Below are 15,610 nucleotides of genomic sequence, written 5' to 3'. Positions count from 1 at the left end.
AATCAAGGAGGAGAAGTGGGATGGGCAGGGGGGAGTGGTGGAGGAGGGGAATGACTGGGAGGAGTGTGTCGGTGAGGGGCAGATGGAGTGAGTGGGCGATAAGGCAATCAGGGGTGGGGTGAGTGTAGGAAGAACAGGGTAGACCAGAGGGAGAGAGAAAAAAATAGACAGAGGGGGAGCAGTTTACCAGTCATTGCAGAATTCAAATTTTACACCAACAGGCAGAAACTCAGGTGCTGTTCTTCGCATCAACTTGACTGCAGAAGAAGCCAAGAACAGACAAGTCTATGCGGGAATGGGGGCGGTGGGGGGAGAATTAAGATGGCTGGGAAGCGTGAGATCTGACCGCCACAGTGGACAGAGCGAAGTTGCTTGGCAAAGTTTATGCTGATCTTACTGACGTAGGAGAGGCCACAATGGGAACAATGGAGCAAAAGTGGCCGTTCTATTGAAGCCCAGACTGAATGTGCTGAGGCAGCCGAGCGCTCTCTGGGACGAAGCTGCCTGCTGCACCCTCGCCTGTGCAAACCGCGTGTTTTGATGGGAAGATTTGTGGGGGGAGTGCAACAGGGGAAGGAGTGTTGTGTTTGAACAGTCTGCTGGTTGTTTGCACAGGTCAGCTTACAGTAGCAATCAGCTGGAACAAGAGCTGGCAGACAGGATAACTCTCACATAAACACGGCTGCTCGGCTGTGCAAACTCTTCAATTTCCCCAACGTTAGCAGATCCTACTTCTAGCACTCCAAGCCCTTCAGGAGACCCATGAGACATGGGAGCAGAGTCAGGCCATTCAGCCCATCGAGCGCGCTCCGCCATTCAACCAGGCTCGATTTATTATCCCTCTCAACCCTATTTTCCTGCCTTTTCCCCTTAACATTTGACACCCTTACTAATCAAAAACCTATCAACCTCTGCTTTAAATGTACCCAATGACTTGGCCTCCACAGCCATCTGTGGCAATGAATTCCACAGATTCACCATCCCCTGGTTAAAGAAATTCCTTCTCTTCTGAGGCTGAGCCCTCTGGTCCTGGACTCCCCCACTGCAGGAAGTGTCCCTGCTTTCATCTGGTTTAAGGAGTGTGAGGATAGGGCAGGCAATATCTGCAAGCGGTGGGGGGGGTCCCATTTCGATTCAAGCTGTTCATACCCTGCCTCCCCCCCCCCCGGTGGCAAATTCTCCCTCCAGACAAGTGGCTGCTCTCTCGGCAGAAACTATTAACCCCTGATCACCCAAATTTGTTTTCAGTCCACAGTGCAGTGCTCATAGCCCTGCCGTTCTCTGTCTTGAAGCGCACACACACAGATCGACAGTGCACCATCTTGCTTCTGCCCCCTCCCACCATGGCCGACACTTTAGAAGCTGGCAGCATAGAAAGAAGGCAGAGTGGACGAACTCTAAGTGGAACCACACAACACCTCACAGAGTGATGCAATTAGCTCCCAGGGCAATCAAAGTACTTAATTGAACCTGATCAAAAACAAACAAAAACCCAGCCAGGAAGTCTTACATTGCACCACAAGTTTCAGGTTTCGGCTCACTAATCCAGCTACGTACTGACACTGTCTTATGATTGGTCAAGTCACACCGCATGCTTGATGAGCGCGTAGTTTTTGGACAAGGCCAATAAACTGGCACTTTCGAATCATTGCCCTTAGCTAAGTGGGAGCGAGTTCAAATCCCCATAGAATTGTGTTGATTAATGTGTCACGGAACTTAAAAGAAGTGAAAACAGCACGGTTTTCCAGCGGAATCCTCCAATCAGCCCCCCCGGGGGCAGTGTGGTGGAGGTCCACAGTGCACAGGAAGGAGGGAACGTTAGTATTGAAGATGGCACAGCCTACGAGCTAGGCCCAAGATACTCACCCACAATCAGGCCCGTGTGTCCTTTCGCGGGATCGTAGGGACACTTCCCCTTCCCACCCTCGATGGCCGCTTTGTTTAAAGTAAAATTTCGCATGTCCTGTGAGAAGAAGAATTAAAAGTTCACCAGAAAACACTTCAATCCCATCCCGCAAATAAGGCGGTTGCTTACTGCACTGAGCAATATCTGCTGAGGAAACACTTAATTGCGGAAAGTCTCAAAACTTCAGGCCGATTGGGAATCCAGGAAGTGGCTGGACTGCCAGGACACCAAGATGTCCATACAGGAATGCTGCCGACTGGCACATTCTAGGCTGCAGGAGTACATGCTGAGGAATGCAGTGTCTGCAGCCCAGAGGGAAGGAGGACACTACCTACGGTCCCAGCCTGCACACTCTGCCTGCTCTACGCTATAAGGACTGAAAGCCAGTCAGCACAGAGAGCGTGCAGCTGGAAATCTTGAAGTTTAAAGACTAAAGCTTCACTTGCGTTACCCACCGACACAGTACGATCAAGTGCAGGAGGCAGCCCACAAGCGTCGCTTTGCTCCCACTGCCAACGTAGCACATCTACATCTCACTAACCCTTAACCATACATCTCTGGATGTGGGAGGAAACCACAGCACCCGGTGTTCAAGGGGAGAACGTGCAAACTCCCTACACAGCGCGCCAGGAATTGAACCCCAATCTCACAGCTGGCAACGTACATATCTATACCTATATCTCCATATCTATCGAAGGAATAACTGAGCCTCCCAAGCACCAGGTATTTATACTGCTACCACAGAGCAACTGACTTCACACCAATATCAGAACAATAAACCTGGAGGCAGCATTTCACGTCTTTATGACACAGCATTCATGGCCTATAAAGGGGGTACTTACAATATATGTGCACCTGGGCTGGAAGGCGTAGGTCCCACACGTGTACAGATGAGTGCTATTGAAGTTCTGCAGAAAGCGAATGTAATTGAAACAGTCGGTCTAGAAAGAGAGAGGGAAAACAGTTTATTCCTCAACCGAGACTAAGTGACATTCCTAGTTGAGCCAAAGATACACTAAGTATAAATCTGGTGAACATAACTGCATCAAGTACAGGGTTAAGTCTGAGTAACTAGTGTAATTAACCAAACAACGAGGGGGAAAAAGTGGAATTAACGCTGGCAGTTTACCAAATTCTTGCCTGCTCTCTCAATAATATCATGTTTAAATAATGATTTTAATATATTCAAAATCTCAAGGTGTTTTACAACATCAAAGCACATCAGATTCTGCAGATGCTGGAAATCTCAAGCAACACACACACACACACACACACACACACACACACAAACAAGAGAAAATCTGAGCAACACACACAACATGCCGGAGGAACTCAGCAGGCCAGGCAGTATCTATAGAAAAAAGCACAGTCGACGTTTCGGGCTGAAGCCCTACTGAAGGGTTTCGGCCCGAAACGTCGACTGTGATTTTTTTCCCATACACACACACACACACACACACAATGCTGGAGGAACTCAGCAAGATTGGCAGCATTTACAGAGGGGGAACAGACATTCGACGGCCTAAAACACAAGGCTGTGAAGGGAGGGGGAGGGGAGTCTTTGATGTTTCTATCATTCATTCTATGGGGTATCTTGTAGGATTTCAGGTTGTATACTGTATACATTCTCTGATATTAAAATAAACCTTTGAACCTTTGACATTGTATTTGCCGTTCATGCTGGGCCGGGTTTATGGAGTTGCCCCACTGTTTATCACAGCATCGAACATGATGTTACACAGAGCTACAGAGTGGATTTAATTAAAGCAAGAAGTAGGTTTCAAGGAGCCTCTTTGAGTTTTGTGAAGGACTTTGAAAACTAATGATCTTGGCAGCTGAAGATGGGGGGGTGACGGTGGAGGTGCTCTTAAAGATAGGGTTTTATTTATTTATTTATTATTTACATTTTTTGATTTAGCACAATTTGTCTTCTTTTGCACATTGGTTGTTTATCAATCTTCATTTGTGTGTAGCTTTTCACTGATTCTATCGTATTTCTTCATTCTACTATGAGTGCCCACAAGAAAATGAATCTCAGTAGAGTACTGCACAGTGACGTATACATACAGTACTTTGATAATAAATTTACTTTGAACTTTTCAAGATTCACCATCCAATGGAGACTTTGAGGGGTTAACAGATTTAGAAGGGGGAAAAGAGGCATCGGGGGTGGGAGGGAATGAGAGAGGATTAAAAGGCTCAATTCATGTATGCGTTGTAACAAGAAGCTTCATTCGGAGTGGGGGGGGGGGTGCAGATTAGGAAACAATAACCAGAGTTTAGTCAACACAATGGACCCACTACAGCGCACACAGATACAGGGCAGGCTTGCTGTTTGAGACGCGCGCACACACACACACACACACACACACACACACAAAGCTGTCGGGCTTCCAGCTCTTCCTCAGAGCCCTTCCACCTTAATGAGAAAAGGCAGTTGCGCCTCTCAGATAGGCCGACCTCTAAGCGACAGCGGAAGGCAAAGAGGAAAACACAGCATGTTATCGTGACACAGTCCAGGCTGCAATGTTATGCTGCTGTGCTGCGTGCTTGCAGGGTGACCCCCCAATAACCTCGCATGCCGTGGTTTAATCTGTTTACTGTACGCTCTGTACTTTTGAAATAAGCAGCCCACGGTATGATTTTACCATCGATGGGACACAAACCTGGTTGTTCTTCCCCTTCTGAACGCAATCCTTCTTTTTCTCCACTGGGGCATTCCAAATGATCTGTTTGAACAGAGAGTGCAAGTAGAAAAATTACAATTAATCCCGGCTAAATGGTCCAGCTCTTTTGGAGACAAAGGAGATGGCAGATGCTGGAATCTGCAGCAACGCACATAAAACTGGAACAACTCAGCAGGTCAGGCAGCATCTGTGGAGGGAAATGAACAGTCGACATTTCGGGTTGAGACCTTTCATCTGGTTTGCAGATGGGGGGGGCAATAGCCAGTGGCGGGGTGGAGATACGTCTCTACCAAAAGAGGAGTAAGGTGCTCCTACCCTCCCCTAGCCTGCAGGTCACTCCTAGGCAAAGTGTAGCATCTACTTAGCTCCTCACCCACCCACTAACCCCCTCCCCCACCCCCAGGAGCTGGTGGTGGATGGTCGTATGAGCAGCCGGTGGAGATCACAAGTCCTGGTTATGCAACCACCGATGCCAGGCAGACAATCTCTGAAGAGTATTGATAATGGCTGGGGGTTACCCATCTTGCAAAGACACTGACCAATAGAATTCCCACAGAAATTTTCTGTACTTCTGTAGAAAAATTTGCCAAGAACTAACTTAGACCACAAGAACTAACTCAGACCACGATCGCCCACGTCATTCTGACACGGCACATAATGATGATGAACAGCCAGTAGAAAGAGGCGGAGGAAAAGGGTGCAGCAAGAACTGGCAAGGGAGGGCAATAGGCAGATGGGGCAATGGGAGAGTGAGTACAGCACCAGCAGCTGGGAGGTCACAGGCGGGAGTGACAAAGAGCTACATACGATGGGATCTCATAAGAGCAGATGGAGAAGGGAAGCTTGTGGGTGAGGGGCAGATGGAGAGGGTGGGGAGGGGAGAAGGGATAAGGTGATGGGCGCTTGGGTGAATGTGGAAAGAACTGGGTGGATGAAGAGAGAGTAAGGAGATAGAGAAACCTCAGTTCTCCACATTTTGCCCCAAAAAGCCAACTGGAGAGGTGACTCTGGGGTGCAGATCCACTAATTCCACAGGCTCACCCTGACCCTAGCAAGGTACAGGGGCCCAATGTGCAATGTGTAAGAGGTTTAGAGAGAAAGAATCCGAGGAAGAAGTCACCACCCAGAGGGCAACTGAAACCTGGAATCTGGAGGCTGGAACAGCATTGAACCACCTTGCAATACAATGGACATTTTTTTTTGTTTTAAACGTGTTCTTCCTTGTAAAAACTAGAGTCATAAACTACTACAATGCAGAAACAGGCACTACGGCCCATCCAGAGCACGCCGACCTGATCTTCGGCCTGCTCCTAGTGTAGCGAAGACATACATTCAATGTGTTAGGAACAGCTTCTTCCCCTCCGCCATCGGATTTCTGATTGGACATTGAACTTATGTACACTACCTCACTATTTTATCCCCCCCCCCGCAAACAAGAGAAAATCTGCAGATGCTGGAAATCCGAGCAACACACACAAAATGCTGGAGGAACTTAGCAGGCCAGGCAGCCATCTATGGGAAAAGAATACAATCGATATTTCGGACCGAAACCCTTCAGCAGGACCCAAAACGTCGACTGCTTTCGGCCTGAAACCGTCGACTGTACTCTTTTCTACAGATCCACCACTTCCACTGGCAGCTCATTTCACACTCACACCACCTCCTGAATGAAGAAGCTTCCCCTCAGACCCCCCTTGAATATTTCTTCTTTCACACAAAACCTATCACCTCCAGTTCTAATCACACCCAACGTGAGGAGAAAAACCCTATCTACACCCCTCATAATTTTGAAAACCTCAACAAACCTCCCCTCATTCTCCTGCGCTCCAGGAAATAAAGGCCTAACCTGCTCAATCTTCCTCTATAAATCAGTTTCTCAAATCCTGGCAATACGCTTGTAAAATTTTGTATAATTTATGCTTTTTTCTCGTGAATTGTGTTTATCTGATGCTATGTGCCGAAAATATATTTTTTATTTCACTCGTGCATTCATGATTCATGTGCGTTTGCACGAGAATGCCCATCAACTCAACTTTGGTGAGTTCGTTGATGAGCATTGAATCACCAGGGCTCAGAAGATGACAGATTAGTGCAGACAAGTATATGATGGGCAAGGATATGATGGACTGAAGGGCCTGTTTCTGTGCTCTATCACTCCATCCCATACCCTCCTGCCCTGAGCTACAAACATACCAGCTGCAGCCAAACTTCCGAGACCCAGAATATCTTTGGAAATTCTTGAAGATCTGGTACTTACAGAATTACTCGTGGTTCCGGAATTTGTGCACATGGCTTCCAGATTGAGTACAATATAAAACTGAACTGGAGATAAAGTTCTGAGGCAAGATTTATTCTAGGCTCATAATTTCCATAATATAAATGGTGATTCAAGTGAGTTTAGCTCATTGAGGATAGGTTGGGAGAGCTATTCCTAAGGGTGACATATCACAAGACAAGGAGATCCAATATTAAAATTGGAGTTAGAAAATTCGTGCACTTCTATATTTCTGTTAAACTGTGCCGAGTCACAAAGAAGTCCCATCCCACCTCACACCCACTAGTATTTCCTTTAAACAGTTCCCCACGTTCCCTTCAATTCCGCTAAACACCCACAACGCTAGGGACAATTCACAATGGCCAGTTAACCTTCCAACCCACACATCGTTGGGATTGTGCAAGGAAACTATAAGATCCAGGAGGATCCCACACAGCCACATGCAAACTCTGCACAGACAACCTTGGAGGTCAGGATTGAGTCCAGGTCCCTGGAACTGCAAGGCAACGGCTCTGCAAGCTGACCACTGTGTCTCCTGCGTCCTCACAGGAAGGGCAGCTGATGACTGATGACCAGCTCAGATTTTAATAGAGTTCCTTTGTGGTGGACTCTCTCACCAGATGGAATAATTTCTGCTGATCTACTGCCAATCAATTGCCCTTTACCGATTCATATCACAGAAAACACAAGCCTAGTATAAAATCTTCCCTCATAACTTCACCCCCCTCTCTCCCCTCCCCACTTCAAGTCGCCATTGCTCAGTTCAGAAGCTTAAGCCTTGAAAATTTAAGTTCTTGAATCTTAATCATAAATCTGGCAGCTAAAAGACTAGAAACTATACAACATCTGTAGCTGGCCTCAGCCTCACTCACTGGAAGAATTGATTTGAGGGGCTAAATGACTTCATACTCCTGTGATGTTCCTGGCAATCAATCAAGCATACAACAATAAGCTTAAGGTGCACCATACTGAGAGATGGAAGGTTTAGGCCAGGGGTTCCCAACCTGCGCTCCACGGACCTCTTGCTTAATGGTGTTGGTCCATGGTATAAAAAAGGTTGGGAACTCCTGGTTTAGTTGAAGCCAAGTGCAGCTAGCCCAACACAAAAGGGATTCACACTCTGAGTCTTTTTGAAAACAACTGACAGTGGTACTGAATTGCCAGCTGAAACAACAACTCTCCATTAGAATAGAGATAAAAAAAAAACAACTATTTAGAGGAAATGGGCATCTTGGTCAGCATGGACGAGACAGGCCGAAGGGCCTGTTTCTGCTCTCTATTAGTCTATGAATTCATCAGCTACATGAGGGGCTACAAAGAGGGGAAGGAGCACATCGAAGTGGGGGTAGAAACGAGACTGATCTGGCTAGTCCTTCGTTACACAAAGATTGTACTGTACATCTTCAGCTAAGTGGAGACACAACAGACTGCATTTGCAGAATGAAAAGCTGGTGGGTCAGGCAACATCAGAGCACAGGCAACCAGGGTACTGGGTTGATAGCAGTGTTCATTTGGAGACACTATAACACTTTCAGCCTTTCACCCTCAACTTGTGTGAGACTAGAACTAGCGGTTATAGATTTAGGGTGGAAAGGTGAAATATTTAAAGGGAATCTGAGGGGAGCGTTCTTCACTCAAAGGGTGGTGTGAATGCGGAACGAGTTGTCGGCTGAGGTGCCACATGTCAGCTCAGTTGGTTTAGAAGTTTGAATAGGTACACGGATGAGAGAGGTATGGAGGGCTTGGGTCCTGCTGCAGGTAAATGGGACTAGGCAGACTAGGCTGGCATGGACTAGATGGACCAAAAGGCCTGTTTCTGTGCTATAATGCTCTGTGATGCTACAATGTTTCTGCTGAGACCCTATATCTAGACTGAAAGATGGGGAGATAGCCAGTATAAAAAAGGTGCAGGTAAAATGCATTATCAAGATTATCAAATGCAAGCCCTCCTTGTAGACCCTGACTGAGAGGATGACTGTTATCAAATATTCACTGGGATTAGGCATCGCCTGCGGAGCCTGCTTGGACACGAAGAGGGAACCGACCACAGCTCCGGGAACGTACAACGGCACATCGACACTGCTCAACTTGAAAACTCAGGCACAGAGCTGGTGCCCTCCCTTCCTCTGATGGGCACAGAAATACTTCTCACCCAGCAGTGCCCTCGACTTCAAGATGTCGCTAAAATTAAACACAGCCATTAGCCAGATATTTATACTGCAACCGGCGAGGGAGACAGCACAGCGGAACTGGGAGAGATGGATTTAGCTGTGACGTAACACTGTTGATCTGCCTGAACAGCACCCTTTGTACAGTTGACAATGTTCTGTCTTGATCATTGTCCATTGGAGGCAAACATAGAGATAACAACACCCCCAGCACTGCAACAGTCCATTAGGTTACGTATTCTTTTGCCCTTATATCTATACTGTAGGTTGCTGGATTAAAAATCTTCATAACCTTTTAACGTCATGGTGGTGGAAGGGAATAATGAAAGCTTTTAATTGAAGAGGCCATTCAGTCCATTGGGTTGATGCTAACTGCCATCAAATCTAATTTCCCTGTAGCCCTCTAGCTCAAATGTAGTGAACTCCCCTCTTGATTCTTTAATCACCCATCTATACAGGCTAATTAATCTACCAATCCACGTGTCTTTGGGATGTGCGAAGGAACTGAATTAATGGGAACTACTGACTGCTGCTTCAAAGTATGAAGGGCATTAGGTATTCTGGAAAGGCCCTCAGGTACCCATAGCTGACACCAGCCTAGATTTCCCAGTGCCAATAGAGGGACAGAGACCTGCGGGTCACCCCACAATCAAATGAGAATGATGTAACTGAGACGGGCTGAGATGCTCACCGCTTCCTTCACCTCCACCGTGATGTCCTCCATTGAAAGTGCAAACACTGCCTCGCGAGCACCAACGTAGAGGACCTGTGCGTCTTCGTCCAGGCGAAGGGTGGTGTAGTTGAAGATCCTGGGCTTTGAGAAGCGTTTCACCTCTTTCACTGCTGCAAGAGAATAGATTAGGTTCCGTTTAGCAAAATCATGGAAACCACACAGGGTACAAGCATTTATAGTGAGAGTCCTACGTCACGGAAAACAGGCCGTCGGCCCAATGGCCCATGCTGGCCAAGATTCCCATCCAAGGCAGTCTCACTTACCTGTGTTTGGCCCATATTAAATGAATCTGTGTTTGGCCCATATTAATTAAATCACCACACAAACCACTTAAATCTGCCTCAACCATGTTTGTCTGGCATTCCTTCCAGACAGACTACTTTCTGGGTGATAAAGTTGTCCCTCAGGTTTCCATTAAATGTCTCCCCTCTCACCTATTTACGCCTTGCAGATCGGTGAAGAAAGCCCTCAGTCTCACCGAGGTCTGAGTGATTGCATATTATGAGAGCATGACTGTGCCCAGGTTTGGTCGACTGGATGTGTGGCCATTGAAAGAAGGTTTAAAAGACTAGCTTTTTTCGTCATACATGCGTCAAAACATACAGTGAAATGCTCCGTCCAGTTAAACCCAATCAGTGAGGACCATGCAGAGCAGCCATGCAAATCGGCATGCCCACAACTCACGAAACCTAATGCTACGTCTTTGGAATGTGGGGCAAACAGAGACACTCAGAGGAAACCTTACAGTCACAGGGAGAACGAACAAACTCTTAAGAAATAGGAGTAGGAGTAGGCCGTCCGGCCCATCGAGCCTACCCCGCCATTCAATAAGATCATGGCCATTCAGTAAGATCCTTACAGACAGTGGCGGGAACTGAACCCGTCTTACTGTTGGCACTGTGAAATGTTGCATTAACCCCTGCACCACCATTACACTAGTAAACATTTTCCATGCCATTGTTAATTACAATCAGCCGTTGCTTTATCAGGCACGCCTGCTTGTTAATGCAAATATCTAATCAACCAATCATGTGGCAGCAACTCAATGCAGAAAAGCATGCAGTCATGGTCCAGAGGTTCAATTGCTGCTCAGACCAAACATCAGAACGGGGAAAGAAATGTGATCTAACTGACATGAACCATGGAATGGTTATTGGTGCCAGATGGGAAGAGCTAAGTGTCCCAGAAACTGCTCACCCCCTGGGATTTTCACACAGAACATTCACTAGGAGTTTAGGGAATGGTGTGAGAAACTAAAAAAAAAATCCAGTGATCGGCGATTCTGTGGGTGAAAACACCTTGTTAACAAGAGGGGTCAGAGGAAAACAGCCAGGCTGGTTCAAGCTGATGAGAGGGCAACAGTAGCTCAAAAAAAAAACACACACATTACAACAATGGTGTGTGCAGAAGAGCACATCAGCTCTGAACGCACAAGTCAAACCTTGCAGTGGATGGGCTGTAGCAGTACAAGACCACAAACATACAACTCAGTCGCCACTCTGTGAGGTATAGGAGGCACCTAACTGAGTGTAAAGTACTGGCGTGAGTCACTCAAGTTTCTCCCTTCGCACTGAACGTATTGGCACTAAAGCAGGTCATTTGGCACGTTGGGAATCCCTGATACAGGTGGACAGCTGGAGGTTTCCAAGCAGTTTGGCTCATTGCAAGTAATCCCTTTCTTGACGTGCTGAGTCACAGATCTGCCTCGGTTATGTTGAAGACAGTTTTGGACAGCGTAGACATCAGCCCTTGCCAACTATTGTGTACCCATTTATACTAATCCCATTTACCTGCACTTGAACCATATAAGTAAATGATATATTCCTCAGAGCAGGTGGGGGCAAAAGAAATCTGACATGTCCCCTTCAACCCTTAGCAAGTTTGATTCTTGCACCACAGAGCGTATTCTGTCTGAAAGCACAACAGCCTGGTAATAGCAACTGCTCTACGTGTGACAACAGGAAACTGCAGAGTCTGGAGTATTGTGTACAGTTCTGGTCACCGAATTATAGGAAAGATGTCAATAAAATTGAGAGAGTACAGAGGACGTTTACTAAAATGTTGCCTGGGTTTCATCTCCTAAGTTACAGAGAAAGGTTGAACAAGTTGGGTCTTTATTCTTTGGAGTGTAGAAGGTTGAGGGAGGACTTGATAGAGGTGTTTAAAATTATGAGGGGGATTGATAGAGTTACGTGGATAGGCTTTTTCCATTGAGAGTGGGGAAGATTAAAAGAAGAGGACATGAGTTGAGGCTTAAAGGACAAAAGTTTAGGGGTAACATGAGGGGGAACTTCTTTACTCAAGAGAGTGGTAGCTGTGTGGAATAAGCTTCCAGCAGGCAGGTTCGATGTTGTCGTTTAAAGTTAAATTGGATAGATATATGGACGGGAAAGGAATGGAGGGTGATGGGCTGAGTGCAGGTCGGTAGGACTAGGTGAGAGTAAGAGTTCGGCGCGGACTAGAAGGGCCGAGATGGCCTGTTTCCATGCTGTAATTGTTATATGGTTATATAGTTGTGGGCACAGCTCAGCACACCATGGGAAAGAGGTTTCCCTCTATCATCTCTGTTTACACTTCTCACTGCCTATTGAAGGTAGCCAGCATAACCAAACACCCTACCTACCTTGGATCTTCTCTCTTCTCCCTGTTCCCATCGGGCAGAAGATACAAAAACCTGAAAGCACTTACCGCCGGGCTGAAGGACAGCTTCCATCTCACTGTTATCAGCCTCTGAGGACACTCTTGTATGACAAGATGGAATCCTGGCCTTACAATCTACATCTATATGAACTTTCACTATCACTTGCCTGCACTACACCTTTCAATCGCCTTTACACTTTATTTTTGCCTTGTTACTGGCTTACATCATTCGAGCTCAATACACTGTGTTACTAATTAATCTGCGTAAACAGTGTGCAAGACAAACTTTTCATTGTATCTTGGTAAAGTCCCACCGCAGTCTGCAAGGGAGTTTGTACGTTCTCCCTGTGACCGTGTGGGTTTCCTCCGGGTGCTCCGGTTTCCCCCCCACAGACCAAAGATGTAGCAGATGGCAGGTTAATTGGTCATTGTAATTGACCCATGATTAGGCTAGAGTTAAATCGGGGGACTGCTGGGTGGTGCGGCCAGAGGGCCTATTCTGGGCTGTATCTCAGCCAATCAGTAAATAGATAAAATGTGACAATAATGAACCAATATTTCCAACAAGACAAGCTTCCAACCATGGCTGACGACCATGACCCCATCTTCCCAAAGCAACTGGTTTTAATGCACTGGGAACCAGCCTTTGCCCCTTCTCCTGTCAGTAGAAACAATTCTATCAGGCTTAGTAGCTCAGCCACACTTGAAGGCCAGGAGCTGTCAGAGGCTATTTGAGAAACGCATGCCATTGGAGGCATTTAATAGGTAGTGGGAGCTTATCCCCACTACCACTCCTGGCTATAACCACCTTAAAGAACCATTCTTCTAAACTCTAGACAAAACAAGCTTAGTTAGCTCAATCTCTTCTAATACAGCAAACCCAGCTTCTCTGGAACCGGTCCAATTGAATCTTCAAGAACATATAACAATATAGCTCAGCACAGCCCCGTCGGCCCCATCAGGTTATGCCAACATGCTCTAAGACCAACCTAACCCTTCCCTCCCACCCATTTTTCTATCATCCATATGCCTATCTAATAGTCTCTAATGTTTCTGCCTTTACCACCACCCCCGACACAGCGGTCAATGCACCAACGGCTAAGTTTCACCACTTTCCCTACAGCAAGCAATTTAGAAGAATGGGGGGGGGGGGTGGGTATCTCATAGAAACCTTTCAAACATTAAAAGGCCTAGATAGAGTGGATGTGAAGAAGATGTTGCCTACAGTGGGAAAGTCTGGGACCAGTGGCAGAGCCTCAAAATAGAAAGTCATCCCTTCAGCACAGAGATGAGGAGGAATTTCTTTAGCCAGAAGGTGGTGAATCTGTGGAATTAATTGCTGTGGAGGCCGAGACATTGGGACGTAATTAAGCAGAAAGTGATAGGTTCTTGATTAGTAAGGGCACCAAAGGTTATGGGGAGAAGGCTGGAGAATGGGGAGAATCAGAATCAGGTTTAATATCACCACTATATGTCGTGAAATTTGTTAACATTACAGCAGCAGTATAATGAAATATATCAATATATGATTACATATTAAGTATATATACATCTATTAAATAGACCTTTGTCTAATTTAAATATAAATTAAGTTGTGCAAAAACAGATATTAAATAAGTAGTGAGGTAGTGTTTATGGGTTCAAAGTCCATTTAGAGGGATAATGGAATCATATCCCAATGGAGGGATAATGGATGATGGAATGGCAGAGCAGACTCAATGGGGTGAATGGCCTAATTCTGCTCCTATGTCTTGTGGGTCTTTATCCTCTCTACAACAATGAGACAAATACAGTGCACAATAGTCTCACCAAGGCCCGACAGAATTACAGCAAATTATTTCCCTTCCTAACCACTTGCTCCACCTGCAGTGACTTGTACACCAGTACATCTAGGTCCCTCTACTCAATCACTTTTAATAAAAGTAATCTGCTTCTCTGATGTGTGCATTTAAGTGGATGACTCTGCAATTTTTTTTTAAAACATTACCCACTTACTCGATAGCCCCCGTTTTACATGACAGGGTGAGACTGGGTTTGAATATCTAATGGCCAAATCTGTTCCTAATTAGCTGGCAGAGGAGCTTTGTTCCTCTAAATCCTTCTCCTGCTGCTCGAGCTGTGGGACAATCGATCCCCAAGTGGCTGCAGTCCCCTCGCGTCAGTGATGTCCGATTGAGAATCAGACAGGGAGTTTTAAACGGGGCCACATCAAAAGGACCAAACATACAATCCTCCGGCACTGTCCCCTCACTTATGGTTTTAATCACTGAACATCAAAGGCTCTTGCGAAGCACAATCTGATTACACTGGGGCTGGACATGACTAAACCTTGCCTTGCTGTACCACAACCAACCACGACTGACATTCATCCCAACCCACTGATAGCAAAACAAAAGCGAGGCCTTTCCCAAACATTGAATGGGCTTCATAAAACAGTGGAACAGTTTTTAATAGCTGTGGTAACTTGCAAACGTCAATGGGATTATTTCTTTCAGGAAGGGGGGGATGGAGCCTAAATTACACAAAAATGCTTTTATATCTTTGTTTATAACAATATTATCGTGCCTGTGCAGTGTTTTCGCTCAGTAATCGACTCTTTGGGGGGAAAGGCTCACTTGAAGAACCGCAGCTCAGCGGTGCGATGGATTTGATTGGTTGTGTCTGTGATTAAATGGGCAGAAGGCAGGTTAGAGCATTGGACGATGACCAGGACAGATCTCTCAGGGAGAGGGTGGGGCACTCTACGCTGGTGACCCCTTAGAGTAGCCTCCCGAGCAGCTGCTGAGAAAGCAGACCCTCCCATTCCCTCCAGGAAAGCAGTGCCAATCCCCAGGAACTGGCCAGGAGGGAGGACTGGCAATCCTGGCAGACAATCTGGCTCAGTGGGAGGCCTGATGACGCGGTGTACCCAGATTCCACAACGCCGCGATTGCGATCTGGCCGAGACGCTCACTTTTAACCCAACGTGCTTCCACAACGGCACGGCCGGTAGAGCCGCTGGCTTGCATCACTGGAGACCCGGGTTCGTTCAATCCTGACCGTGGATGCTGCCCGCACAGATTGCACATTCTCCCTTTGGCCACGTTAGTTTCGACCGCTTGCTCTGATTCTGAAGACATGCAGGTTGGTCGGTCAATCAGCCACTGTGAACTTAACCCCCCCCCACCCCCACCGCCGCTGTAGAGGTGATTAGCAGAATCT

The 15,610-nt window shown here is 46.6% G+C and overlaps 1 protein-coding gene across 5 annotated transcripts in view; it reads right to left on the bottom strand.

Moving 5' to 3' along the window:
* Nucleotides 1–15,610, bottom strand: part of sema4c (sema domain, immunoglobulin domain (Ig), transmembrane domain (TM) and short cytoplasmic domain, (semaphorin) 4C) — a 139,511-nt gene that overhangs the window by 49,067 nt on the left and 74,834 nt on the right. For all 5 annotated transcript variants that reach the window (XM_063057009.1, XM_063057008.1, XM_063057007.1 and 2 more), the window contains 4 exons: nucleotides 9,728–9,879; nucleotides 4,573–4,635; nucleotides 2,749–2,847; nucleotides 1,867–1,963 (listed from right to left, as the gene is read on the bottom strand). In XM_063057009.1, coding sequence (XP_062913079.1) covers nucleotides 1,867–1,963; nucleotides 2,749–2,847; nucleotides 4,573–4,635; nucleotides 9,728–9,879 — 411 coding nt within the window. The remainder of the gene's footprint in view (nucleotides 1–1,866; nucleotides 1,964–2,748; nucleotides 2,848–4,572; nucleotides 4,636–9,727; nucleotides 9,880–15,610) is intronic.

Source organism: Mobula hypostoma, chromosome 8 (genome assembly GCF_963921235.1).
Source record: "Mobula hypostoma chromosome 8, sMobHyp1.1, whole genome shotgun sequence".
Classification (NCBI taxonomy): Eukaryota; Metazoa; Chordata; class Chondrichthyes; order Myliobatiformes; family Myliobatidae; genus Mobula; species Mobula hypostoma.
Note: the sequence above shows the minus strand (reverse complement) of the source record. Positions and strands in the feature narration are given on the sequence as shown.